General features: G+C 52.5%; 1 protein-coding gene across 1 annotated transcript; it reads left to right on the forward strand.

Annotated features, from left to right (window-relative positions):
• Positions 1–369: 369 nt before the first annotated feature.
• On the forward strand, positions 370–10,064 carry LOC121358999 (protein-tyrosine kinase 2-beta-like; the record flags this gene model as incomplete). Its single annotated transcript, XM_041477628.1, has 8 exons — positions 370–483; positions 575–690; positions 3,294–3,394; positions 3,489–3,578; positions 5,138–5,342; positions 7,681–7,789; positions 7,885–7,950; positions 9,939–10,064. Coding segments are annotated over exons 1-8 (909 nt in total), but the record flags the coding sequence as incomplete, so codon positions are not given.
• Between the last annotated feature and the right edge of the window lie 3,401 nt (positions 10,065–13,465).

Here is a 13,465-nt window from a genome sequence, read left to right on the forward strand (position 1 = left end):
TTTTTTTTTGTGATCTCAAGTGTCCTGATGGGGTTTTTTGGGATCCTGAGGATCCTGCTGGGATTTTTTGGAATCCTGAAGAAACAAGGAGCCCTTGGAATTCAGGATGGAGGAAGAAGGAGTTGATTCATTCCCGGAAACCCGGGATAGGATCCCAAAAATCCCCGGATTACGGGAAGGGATTCTTGGAGGTGGGGAATCTGCTGGAATCCCTGGCCGAGGATGCCGATCCCTAAAAAAAACCACCAGGACCTCCAATCCCTTTGGGAAATCCGGGACAATTCCTCCTGCTCCCGCCTCCAGGGGGTCGGGATTCCCCCGGAATGTTGTTGGGGGGGTGGGAATCCTGCATCCCAAGGCGGGAATTCCACCACCCCCGCAGTGCTGATGAAGAAGCTGGACCACCCGCACATCGTGAAGCTCATCGGCATCGCCGAGGAGGAGCCCACCTGGATCATCATGGAGCTCTATCCCTACGGAGAGGTGCGACCCCCGCCCCGCTTCCCCGGCCCCGTTCCCGACCCCGTTCCCGGCGTTCCCGCGGCTGATCCCGGCGGGAACGTGGCGTTTGCAGCTGGGCCAGTACCTGGAGCAGAACCGGCTGGGCCTGGCCGTGCCCACCCTGGTGCTGTACGCGCTGCAGGTCAGCAAGGCCCTGGCCTACCTGGAGGCCATCAACTGCGTCCACAGGTGATCCGGGATGGGGCCGGAGCCCCCTGGAATTCCGGGATGGGCGAGGGGAGGTGGGGTCGTGGAGGGGGGCGGTGCTGGGGGATGGGAGTGGGCGGAGGGACGGGGTGGGGGTGGGGTCTTTGGGGCTCCGTTGGGCAGTTGGGGTTCTTCTTCTGCATCCCATCCGCGTCCATCCCACCCCAGGGATCCCATCCCATCCCCTTATTCCATACTGCCAGTTTTTTTTGGGATCCTGAGGTCCCTTTTGGGTTTTTTTTTTTTGGATCTTGAGGCTCCTGCCAGGGTTTTTTGAGATGCTGAGGCTCCTTTTGGGTTTCTGGGGATTCTGAAGGTCCTGATGGGTTTTTTTTAGGATCCTTAGGGTCCTGATGGCGTTTTTTTGGGATCCCGAAGGTGCTGGTGGACTTTTTTGGGATTCCAAGGGTCCTGCTGAGGTTTTCTGGGATGCTGAAGGCTCTGCTGAGGTTTTTTGGGATCCTGAGCCTCCTTTTGGGGTTTTTTTTTTTGGATCCTGAGGCTGCTGCTAGGGTTTTTTGGGATGCTGAAGGTCCAGTTGGGTTTTTTGGGGATTCTGAGGGTCCTGCCATCATTTTTTTTGGGTTTCCAAGGCTTCTGATGGTGTTTTTTTGGGATCTTGAGGGTCCTGTCATGGTTTTTTTGGGATCTTGGGGGTCCTGATGAGGTTTTTTGGGATCCAGAGGGTTCTGATGGGTATTTTTGGGATCTCAAGGGTCCTGCCATGGTTTTTTGGGATCCTGAGGGTGCTGCCAGGGTTTTTGGGATCTTGATGGTCCTGTTGGAGTTTTTTGGGATCTTGAGGGTCCTGCCATGTTTTTCATTACCCCATTATCCCATTACCCCATTATCCCATCATCCCATCCCATATCCCAAGTCCCATATCCCAAATCTCATATCCCATATCCCAAATCCCATCCTATCCCACCCCATCCCATTGTCCCATCCCGTCCCATTATCCCATCCCATTCCATCCCATCTCCCTTCTCTCCATCCCAATCCCAATCCCAAACCCAATCCCAAATCCCATCCCATCCCAACTCATTATTCCATTCCATTCCATCAATCCCATCCCCATCTCCATCCCTTCTCTCCATCCCATCCCATTATCCCATCCTATTACCACATCCCATCCCATCCCATATCCCCTATCCCATATCCCAAATCCTATATCCCAAATCCCTTATCCCAAATCCCATCCCATCCATTATCCCATCCCCTCCCCTGGATCCCATCCCATTATCCCATTATCCCATTATCCCATTATCCCGATATCCCGTTATCCCATATCCCATATCCCAAATTCCAAATCCTGTATCCCAATATCCCGATATCCCGTCTCCCGTCCCCGCAGGGACATCGCCGTCAGGAGCATCCTGGTGGCCTCTCCTCTCCATTATCATATCCCAAATCCCATTATCCCAAATCCCAAGTCCCATGTCCCATTATCCCACATCCCGTATCCCGTATCCCGATATCCCGTTATCCCAGTATCGCGTCCCCGCAGGGACATCGCCATCAGGAACATCCTGGTGGCCTCTCCTGTCCATTATCCCAAATCCCAAATCCCCTATTCCATATCCCAAATCCCATTATCCCATTATCCCAAATCCCAAGTCCCGTGTCCCATTATCCCATATCCCGTATCCCGTATCCGGACAACCCGTTATCCCAATATCGCGTCCCCGCAGGGACATCGCCATCAGGAACATCCTGGTGGCCTCTCCTGTCCATTATCCCAAATCCCAAATCCCAAATTCCCTTATCCCAAGTCCCATTATCCCATATCCCAAATCCCGTATCCCATTATCCAGTTATCCCAATATCCCGTCCCCGCAGGGACATCGCCGTCAGGAACATCCTGGTGGCCTCTCCTCTCCATTATCCCAAATCCCAAATCCCATTATCCCCTATCCCACATCCCATATACCATATCCCGTTATCCCGTTATCCCAATATCCCGTCCCCGCAGGGACATCGCCGTCAGGAACATCCTGGTGGCCTCTCCTCTCCGTTATCCCAAATCCCGTTATCCCGTTATCCCAATATCCCGTCCCCGCAGGGACATCGCCGTCAGGAACATCCTGGTGGCCTCTCCTCTCCATTATCCCAAATCCCAAATCCCATTATCCCAAATCCCATTATCCCATTATCCCGATATCCCATTATCCCATATCCCATTATCCCAAATCCCATATCCCGTATCCCGTTATCCCACCCATTATCCCAAATCTCCCCGCAGGGACATCGCCGTCAGGAACATCCTGGTGGCCTCTCCTCTCCATTATCCCAAATCCCAAATCCCATTATCCCAAATCCCATTATCCCATTATCCCAAATTCCAAGTCCCGTATCCCATTATTCCCTATCCCATATCCCAAATCCCGTATCCCGTTGTTATCCCGTTATCCCGTCCCTGCAGGGACATCGCCGTCAGGAACATCCTGGTGGCCTCTCCTCTCCATTATCATATCCCAAATCCCATTATCCCATTATCCCAAATTCCAAGTCCCGTATCCCATTATTCCCTATCCCATATCCCAAATCCCGTATCCCGTTGTTATCCCGTTATCCCGTCCCTGCAGGGACATCGCCGTCAGGAACATCCTGGTGGCCTCCCCGGAATGCGTCAAGCTGGGAGACTTCGGCCTCTCCCGCTACATCGAGGACGAGGAATACTACAAAGGTGGGATCCCGTGGGATCGGGGGTCCCGTGGGTCCCTCGGGATGGCGCGGGGGGAACGGGGGCGGATCTCGGGATCATGCCGGGGTCATTCCAGCTTCCGTCACCCGCCTGCCCATCAAGTGGATGTCGCCGGAATCCATCAACTTCCGGCGCTTCACCACGGCCAGCGACGTCTGGATGTTCGGTGCGTGCCGGGATCCTGGGATTCAGAGGGGGATCCCGGGATTCATCATCGTGGGGTGGGATCCTGGGATTGATCCGCTTCTTGTGGAGTGGGGTGGGATCCTGGGATTGATCCACTTCCCATGGCATGGAATGGGATCCTGGGATTGATCCAATTCCTGTGGAATGGAATGGGATCCCAGGACTGATCTGTTTCCCATGGCATGGAGCAGGATCCTGGGATTCAGAGGGGGATCCTGGAATTCATCATGGAATGGGATCCTGGGATTGATCCACTTCCCGTGGAGTGGGGCGGGATCCTGGGATTGATCCACTTCCTGTGGAATGGAATGGGATCCCGGCATTCAGCATCGTGGGGTGGGATCCTGGGATTGATCCACTTCCCGTGGTGTGGAGTGGGATCCTGGGATTCAGAGGGGGATCCTGGAATTCATCATGGAATGGGATCCTGGGATTGATCCACTTCCCGTGGTGTGGAGTGGGATCCTGGGATTCACCTGATTCCCATTTTGTGGGATGGGATCCTGGGATTCAGAATGGGATCCCGGAGTTCATCATCATGAGGCGGGATCCTGGGATTGACCCACTTCTGGTGGAATGGAGCAGGATCCCGGGATTGATCTGTTTCCCACAGCGTGGAGCAGGATCCTGGGATTCAGAGGGGGATCCCGGGATTCATCATCGTGGGGTGGGATCCTGGGATTGATCTGCTTCCCAAGATGTGGGGTGGGATCCTGGGATTCAGAATGGGATCCCAGACTTCATCACCTTGGGTGGGATCCTGGGATTGATCCACTTCCCATGGGGTGGGGTGGGATCCTGGGATTCAGAGTGGGATCCTGGAATTCATCATCGTGGAGTGGGATCCCAGGATTGATCCTCTTCCCGTGATGTGGAGTGGGATCCTGGGATTCATGCAATTCCCATGGCATGGAATGGGATCCTGGGATTGATCCTCTTCCCGTGGTGTGGGGTGGGATCCTGGGATTCAGAGTGGGATCCCACAATTAATTCATCCTCATGGGGTGGGATCCCAGGATTGATCCTCTTCTTGTGGCATGGAATGGGATCCTGGGATTCAGAGTGGGATCCCGGAGTTCACCATCGTGGAGCGGGATCCCAGGATTGATCCCTTCCCCATGGCGTGGACTGGGATTCTGGGATTCACCTAATTCCCATGGCATGGAGCAGAATCCCAGGGCTGATCCTTTTCCCGTGGCACGCCCAAGGACAAATCCCACTCCGGAATTTCCCAACTTTCTTCCCAGCTCCAGATTATCCCAATTTTTTCTCCTGGGAGAAGCCATCCTAGGGAAGGGCTTCCATTCACCCATCCAAATTCCAGGTGCTTCCTCCTCCTCATCCAGGGATTTCAGGGAAGTTTTGGGATGAGCTAAACTCTCCCCACTCCAAAAAAATCCCAATCTCCAGCCCCTCTGGAATCAGGAATTCTGTGTATCCCACCACAAAGTGCCACCAGATCCCCCCAAAAAAAACCCCAGGAAGGGGCAGATTCCCGGGAATTCCGGTGGCCTGAGGCTGTTCCGGTCGCTCCCGCAGCCGTGTGCATGTGGGAGATCCTGAGCTACGGGAAGCAGCCGTTCTTCTGGCTGGAAAACAAGGATGTGATCGGAGTCCTGGAAAAAGGGGATCGGCTTCCCAAGCCCGACCTCTGCCCGCCCATGCTCTACACGCTCATGACGCGCTGCTGGGACTACGATCCCGGGGAAAGGCCCAAATTCCAGGAGCTGGTCTGCAGCCTCAGGTGAGCCTGGAATGCTGGAGGAACTGGAGGATCCATGGAACGGGTGGGAACGTTGCGGGGGAAAAGCTTGCAAAAATTTGGGATCGGGAGATTTTATGGGAGAGTTTGGGTCTTGCTGGGGAGGGATTGCTCCCATTCCAAAGGGTCTCCAAGGCTTCTCCAAGCCCAAATTCCAGGAGCTGCTCTGCAGCCTGAGGTGAGCCTGGAATGCTGGAGGATCCATGGAACGGGTGGAAACATTGTGGGGAAAAATCTGGGAAAAGTTTGGCAGTTTTTATGGAAAATTTTGGGTTCAGAGCCTTTCCCAGGAAGCGAAACACTCCGAAGGGTCTCCAAGGCTGGGAATTCTGGAGGATCCATGGAGGCATGGAGGGTTGGGAATGCGGATGAAAAATCTGGGAAAAGCTTGGAATTGGGAGCTTTTATGGAAAAGTTTGATCTTGGAGGAGCCTTGGAGACCCTTTGGAAGGGGATGGGATGGAAGGGCTTTGCTTCCCGGGAAAGGGTCTCCAGAGGGTCTCCAAGGCTCCTCCAAGCCCAAATTCCAGGAGCTGCTCTGCAGCCTGAGGTGAGCCTGGAATGCTGGAGGAACCACGGAAGGGGTGGGAATGTCGCGGGGGAAAAGCTTGGAAAAGTTTGGGATCGGGAGATTTTACGGGAGAGTTTGGGTCTTGCTGGGGAGGGATCGCTCCCATTCCAAAGGGTCTCCAAGGCTTCTCCAAGCCCAAATTCCAGGAGCTGCTCTGCAGCCTGAGGTGAGCCTGGAATGCTGGAGAAGCCATGGAACCGGTGGGAATACTGGGAGTGAAAATCTGGGAAAAGCTGGGGATCCAGAGTTTTTATGGAAAAGTTTGGGTTCAGAGCCTTTCCTGGGAATCAAAACACTCCAAAGGGACTCCAAGGCTGGGAATTCTGGAGTGGGATGGAGAGGTGGGAATGAGGAGGAACAATCTGGGAAAAGCTTTGGAATTGGGAGCTTTTATGGAAAAGTTTGGTCTTGGAGGAGCCTTGGAGACCCTTTGGAGGAGGATGGGATTGGAACGGATTTGCTTCCTGGGAAAAGGAATTGCAGGGAATTCTGCTCCCACATCTCACTGGGATCAGCCCTGGGAATTCTGGAGGGGTGGAAATGTCAGGGGAAAAGTCTGGGAAAAGCTTGGAATTAGGAGCTTTTATGGAAAAGATTGGGCCTGGAGGAGCCTTGGAGACCCTTTGGAAGGGGATGGGATGGAAGGGCTTTGCTTCCTGGGAAAGGGTCTCCAGAGGGTCTCCAAGGCTCCTCCAAGCCCAAATTCCAGGAGCTGCTCTGCAGCCTGAGGTGAGCCTGGAATGCTGGAGGAACCACGGAAGGGGTGGGAATGTTGTGGGGGAAAAGCTTGGAAAAGTTGGGGATCGGGAGATTTTACGGGAGAGTTTGGGTCTTGCTGGGGAGTGATCGCTCCCATTCCAAAGGGTCTCCAAGGCTCCTCCAAGCCCAAATTCCAGGAGCTGCTCTGCAGCCTGAGGTGAGCCTGGAATGCTGGAGGATCCATGGAACGGGTGGGAATGTTGCGGTGAAAAAGCTTGGAAAAGCTTGGGATCCAGAGTTTTTATGGAGAATTTCGGGTTCAGAGCCTTTCCTGGGAATCAAAACACTCCAAAGGGACTCCAAGGTTGGGAATTCTGGAGTGGGATGGAGAGGTGGGAATGAGGAGGAACAGTCTGGGAAAAGCTTTGGAATTGGGAGATTTTAAGGAAAAGTTTGGTCTTGGAGGAGCCTTGGAGACCCTTTGGAAAGGGATGGGATGGAAGGGCTTTGCTTCCCGGGAAAGGGTCTCCAGAGGGTCTCCAAGGCTCCTCCAAGCCCAAATTCCAGGAGCTGCTCTGCAGCCTGAGGTGAGCCTGGAATGCTGGAGGAGCCATGGAACCGGTGGGAATATTGGGGGAGAAAATCTGGGAAAAGCATGGGAACTGGGAGCTTTTACGGCAAAGTTTGGGTTCAGAGCCTTTCCCGGGAAGTGAAACATTCCTCCTCCAAAAGGAATTCTGGAGGATCCGTGGAGAGATGGATTGCTGGGAATCTGGAAGGAAAATCTGGGAAAAGTGTGGGATTGGGAGTTTTTGTGGAAAAGTTTGGGTTCGGAACCTTTCCTGGGAATCAAAACACTCCAAAGGGACTCCAAGGCCGGGAAGTGGGATGGAGAGGTGGGAACGTGGAGGAAGAAGCTGGGAAAAACTTGGGATGGGGAGTTTTTATGGAAAAGTTCGGGTGTAGAGCCTTTCCGGGGAAGCGAAACCCTCCAAAGGGTCTCCAAGGCGGGAATTCCCGGGATGTCACCCCCGTGTCCCCTCCCCGCAGTGACATTTACCTGATGGAGAAGGAGCTGGCCAAGGAGCAGGAGAGGAACAACCGGCACCGCCCTCCCAAAATCCTGGAGCCGCCGGCATTCCAGGAGCCCCCTCCCAAGGTTGGGACGGGGCGGGGCCCTCGGCGGCGCCGAAATTCGGGATTTCCCGGACGGGATTCCGGAGGAATTCCCGCCTTTTTTCCCCATTCCCGCAGCCCAGCAGGCCCATGTACAAGCCGCCATCCCAGAATAACCTCCTGGCTCCCAAGCTGCAATTCCAGGTGAGGAATTCCAGGATTTGGGCGGGGTTGAGGATGGGAGATCGCAGGAATCCCGTGGATTTTGGGATCGGAGGTGCTTCCGGCTCCGGGTTGTGTCCGTCAGGGAATCCCGGAATTGTTGAGGTTGGAAAAGCTCTTGGAGACCTTGGAGTCCAACCAATCCCACCCCGGATCCGCGTCCTCCCCCCCAGAATCCACGTGGATTTGAATCCATCCAGGAATTCCGGGGATTCACCCACCGCTCTCCAGGGCTGGAGGGCTTTTCCATGCAGGAGTTATTCCCGATATCCCAAAATATCCCAAAATATCCTGAGCCCACTTTTAGGACGAGCCCGATCCCGGGGATGGCTCCTGGCGCAATTCCTGCTCTTTGCAGGCCAGAATATTCCAGAATATTCAAAAATATCCCATAATATTCCAAGCCCACTTTTAGGACGAGCCTGAACCTGATCCAAGATGGCTCCTGGCACAATTCCCGCTCGTTGGAGGCCAGAATATCCCAAAATATCCCAAAAATATCCGAAAATATTCCAAGCCTACTTTTAGGATGCAGCCAATCCCAATCCAGGATGGCTCCTGGCGCAATTCCCACTCTTTGGAGACCAGAATATTCAAAAATATCCCAAAATATCCTAAAATACCCCAAAACATTCCAAAATGTCCCAAAATATCCCAGAATATTCCAAGCCCATTTTTAGGACGAGGACAATCCCGATCCCAGGACGGCTCCTGGCGCATGCTCTTTGCAGGCCAGAATATTCCAGAATATTCAAAAATATCCCATAATATTCCAAGCCCATTTTTAGGACGAGGCCAATCCCGATCCCAGGACGGCTCCTGGCGCAATTCCTGCTCTTTGCAGGCCAGAATATTCCAGAATATTCAAAAATATCCCATAATATTCCAAGCCCATTTTTAGGACGAGGCCAATCCCGATCCCAGGACGGCTCCTGGCGCAATTCCTGCTCTTTGCAGGCCAGAATATTCCAGAATATTCAAAAATATCCCATAATATTCCAAGCCCATTTTTAGGACGAGGCCAATCCCGATCCCAGGACGGCTCCTGGCGCAATTCCTGCTCTTTGCAGGCCAGAATATTCCAGAATATTCAAAAATATCCCATAATATTCCAAGCCCACTTTTAGGACGAGCCCGATCCCGGGGACGGCTCCTGGCGCAATTCCCGCTCTTCGGAGGCCAGAATATCCTAAAATATCCCAAAATATCCCAAGCCCAGGGACGAGGCCGATCCCCATCCCGGGACGGCTCCTGGCACAATTCCCGCTCTTTGGAGGCCAGAATATTCCAAAATATCCTAAAATACCCCAAAATATCCCAACATATCCCAAAATATCCTAAAATATTCCAAAATATCCCACAATATCCCAAAATATCCCAAGCCCAGGGACGAGGCCGATCCCGATCCCAGGACGGCTCCTGGCACAATTCCCGCTCTTCGGAGGCCAAAATATCCCAAAATATCCTAAAATACCCCCAAATATTCCAACATAATATCCCAAGCCCATTTTTAGGACGAGGCCGATCCCGATCCAGGGACAGCTCCCGGAGCAATTCCTGCTCTTTGGAGGCCAGAATATCCCAAAATATCCTAAAATACCCCCAAATATTCCAAAATATCCTAAAATACCCCAGAATATCCCAAAATATCCCAGAATATCCCAAGCCCACTCTTAGGACGAGGCCGATCCCGATCCCGGGGACGGCTCCTGGTGCAATTCCCGCTCTTTGGAGGCCAGAATATCCCAAAATACCCCAAAATACTCCAATATATCCCAAAACATCCCAGAATATCCCAAGCCCACTCTTAGGACGAGGCCGATCCCGATCCCGGGGACGGCTCCCGGCGCAATTCCCGCTCTTCCCGTGCTCCCGCTCCGTCCGTGTGTCCGCACTAACGCCTTCCCGCGGGCTTCTCTCGCCCCTGCGCCGCCGCCGCCGCCGCTCCCGCGCAATTCCCGAATTCCCAGGTTCCGGAGGGGCTCTGTGCCAGCTCTCCCACCCTTGCCAGTCCCGCCGAGTACCAGACTCCGGCAAATTCCCGGCGCACTCCGCCTCCCAGCCGGCACAGCGTCTTCAAGCGCCACAGCATGAGGGTAAGCCCGGAATTCCCGCTGGGATTCGGCATCTGGAGGAATTCCCGATCATCAAAAATCGTGCCGTTGTTGGGATCCGCTTCTCGCTGGGATTCGGCATCTGGAGGAATTCCCAGTCCTGAAAAATTGTCCCGTTGGAATTCGGCATCCAGGGGAATTCCCAATCCTCAAAAATTGTCCCATTGGGATTCGGCATCCGGAGGAATTCCTAATCCTCAAAAATTGTCCCATTGGGATTCGGCATCCGGAGGCCTTCCCAATCCTCAGAAATCATCCCATTGGGATTCACCATCTGGAGACCTTCCCAGTCCTCAAAAATTTTCCTGTTTTCGGGATCTGCTTTCCATTGGGATTCAGCATCCAGAGGTCTTCCCAGACCCCAAAAATTGTCCCGTTTGGATCGGCTTCCCGTTGGGATTTGGCATCTGGAGGCCTTCCCAATCCTCAAAAATTGTTCCCGTTGTTGGGATCCTCTTCCCGCTGGGATTCAGCATCCAGGGATCTTCCCAATCGTCAAAAATCCTCCCATTTTTGGGTTGATCTTCCCATTGGGATTCGCCATCTGGAGGCCTTCCCAGACCCCAAAAATTGTCCCGTTTGGATTGGCTTCCCGTTGGGATTCGGCATCTGGAGGCCTTGCCAATCCTCAAAAGTCGTCCCATTTTTGGGATGCACTTCCCGCTGGAATTTGCCATCTGGAGGCCTTCCCAATCCTTAGAAATTGTCCCATTGTTAGGATCCGCTTCCCGTTCTCAAAAATTGTCCCATTGGGATTCGGCATCCGGAGGAATTCCTAATCCTCAAAAATTGTCCCATTGGGATTCGGCATCCGGAGGCCTTCCCAATCCTCAGAAATCATCCCATTGGGATTCACCATCTGGAGACCTTCCCAGTCCTCAAAAATTTTCCTGTTTTCGGGATCTGCTTTCCATTGGGATTCAGCATCCAGAGGTCTTCCCAGACCCCAAAAATTGTCCCGTTTGGATCGGCTTCCCGTTGGGATTTGGCATCTGGAGGCCTTCCCAATCCTCAAAAATTGTTCCCGTTGTTGGGATCCTCTTCCCGCTGGGATTCAGCATCCAGGGATCTTCCCAATCGTCAAAAATCCTCCCATTTTTGGGTTGATCTTCCCATTGGGATTCGCCATCTGGAGGCCTTCCCAGACCCCAAAAATTGTCCCGTTTGGATTGGCTTCCCGTTGGGATTCGGCATCTGGAGGCCTTGCCAATCCTCAAAAGTCGTCCCATTTTTGGGATGCACTTCCCGCTGGAATTTGCCATCTGGAGGCCTTCCCAATCCTTAGAAATTGTCCCATTGTTAGGATCCTCCTCCCGCTGGGATTCAGCATCCAGAGATCTTCCCAATCCTCAAAAATCTTCCTGTTTTTGGGATGCTCTTCCCATTGGGATTCGCCATCCGGAGGCCTTCCCAGACCCCAAAAATTGTCCAGTTTTCGGGATCTGCTTTCCACTGGGATTCAGCATCCAGAGATCTTCCCAAGCCTCAAAAATCCTCCCATTTTTGGGATGCTCTTCCCATTGGGATTCGCCATCCGGAGGCCTTCCCAATCCTCAAAAATTGTCCCGTTTTAGGGATGTGCTTCCCACTGGGATTTGGCATCCGGAGGAATTCCCAATCCTCAGAAATTGTCCCGCTGGGATCCGCTTCCCGTTGGGATTCGGCATCCAGAGTTCTTCCCAATCCTCAAAAATTGTCTCGGTTTTTGGGATGTGCTTCCCGTTGTGATTCGGCATCCGGAGGCCTCCCCAATCCTCAAAAATCCATCCCATTTTTGGGATCCGCTTCCCGCCGCCGCTTCCCGCCGCTGCTTCCCGCCGCTCCCTGCTCCACCTTGGATCCGTTGGATCGACAAATCCCGTTCCCAACGGAATCCCATCCCCATCTTTGCGACGTCCCCGTGTTTCCCCTCCCCGTATCCCGGATTTTTTTGGGACGGCGTTCCCAAAAAACGAGCTCGGAATGGCTTTTCGGGCCGCTCCTCGCGCTCCGCCTCGGGATTCCGCCCGAAATTCCAGAGGGTGATTTTCCAGCTGGTTGTGATCCCAAAGTTTCTCCCGGGAGTTGGGATGCTCCGAGCTGCTGTGCCGGGAATGCCGTGGTTGCCTCTCCGTGCTGGAAATCCAATTTCCCGATTTTTCCCTATTTTCCCCTACTTTTCCCCATTTTTCCCACCTATTTTACCCCCCTTCCCCCATTTTCTTCCTTTTCCCCTCCACTTTTTCCCTCTTTTTTCCCACTTTTTCCCCCTTTCACGTTCTTTTCCCATTTTCCCCCTTTTTCTCCCCATTTCCCCCTTTTTCTCCCCATTTTCCCGTTTCCCCCATCTTTCCTTTTTTCCCATTTTTCCCTCTTCTCCCCTTTTGCCCCCTTTATCCTGTTTTTTCCCTTTTTCTCCTTTTTTTCTCCTTTATCCCCCTTTTCCCCCTTTTTCCATTTTCTTCGCTATTCTCCCCTTTTCTCCCCATTTCTCATTTTTCCTCCTTTTCTCCCCTTTTATCCCCATTTTTCCCCTTTTTTCTCTTATTTCTCATTTTCCTCCCTTTTCCCCTTTTTCCCCATTTCTCCTTTCCCCCACTTTTCCCCCATTTTTCCCATTTTTCTCCCTGTTCTCCCCAGTTTCTCCTTTTTTCCTTTCTTTCCCCTTTTTGCCCCTTTATCCCCATTTCCCCCTTTATCCCCATTTTTCCCCTTTTCCCCCATTTTTCCCCTTTCCCCCTTTTTCCTCCTATTCTCCCTTTTCTCCTTTTTTCTCATTTTTCCCCATTTCCCCCCTTTTCCCCTTTTTTTTCCTTTTCTTCACTTTTATCCCCATTCCCCCCATTTTTCCCCGCTTTTCCCATTTTTTCTCCCTTTTCTCCCCAGTTTCACTTTTTTCTCCTTTTCTCCTTTTTTCCTCATTTTTTCCCCATTTTCCCCCTTTTCCCCTATTTCCCCCTTTTTTCCCTTCCCCCTTTTTTCCCCTTTTTCCCATTTTTCTCCCTATTCTCCCCAGTTTCCCCTTTTTTCCCTTTTTCCCCCTTTATCCCCATTTTTCTCCTTTCCCCCCCTTTCTTCCTATTCTCCCTTTTTTCCTCATTTTCTCCCTTTTCTCCCGTTTCCCTCACCCTTTCCCCTTTTTCCCCTTTTCCCCCATTTTTCCCCTTTTCCCCCTTTTCTTCCTATTCTCCCTTTTTTCCTTTTTTCTCATTTTTTCACCTTTTTCCCCTTTTCCCCCCATTTATCCTTTCCCCTATTTTCCCCTTTTTCTCCTTTCCCCCCGCTTTTCCCACTTTTTCTCCCTTTTCTCCCCAGTTTCACTTTTTTCTCCTTTTCTCCTTTTTTCTCCTTTTTTCCCCATTTCCCCCCTTTCCCCCTTTTTCTCCTTTTCCCCTTTTTTCCCC

The sequence above is a fragment of the Pyrgilauda ruficollis genome, unplaced genomic scaffold, assembly GCF_017590135.1.
Source record: "Pyrgilauda ruficollis isolate IOZ18807 unplaced genomic scaffold, ASM1759013v1 scaffold1116, whole genome shotgun sequence".
NCBI classification, from domain to species: Eukaryota; Metazoa; Chordata; class Aves; order Passeriformes; family Passeridae; genus Pyrgilauda; species Pyrgilauda ruficollis.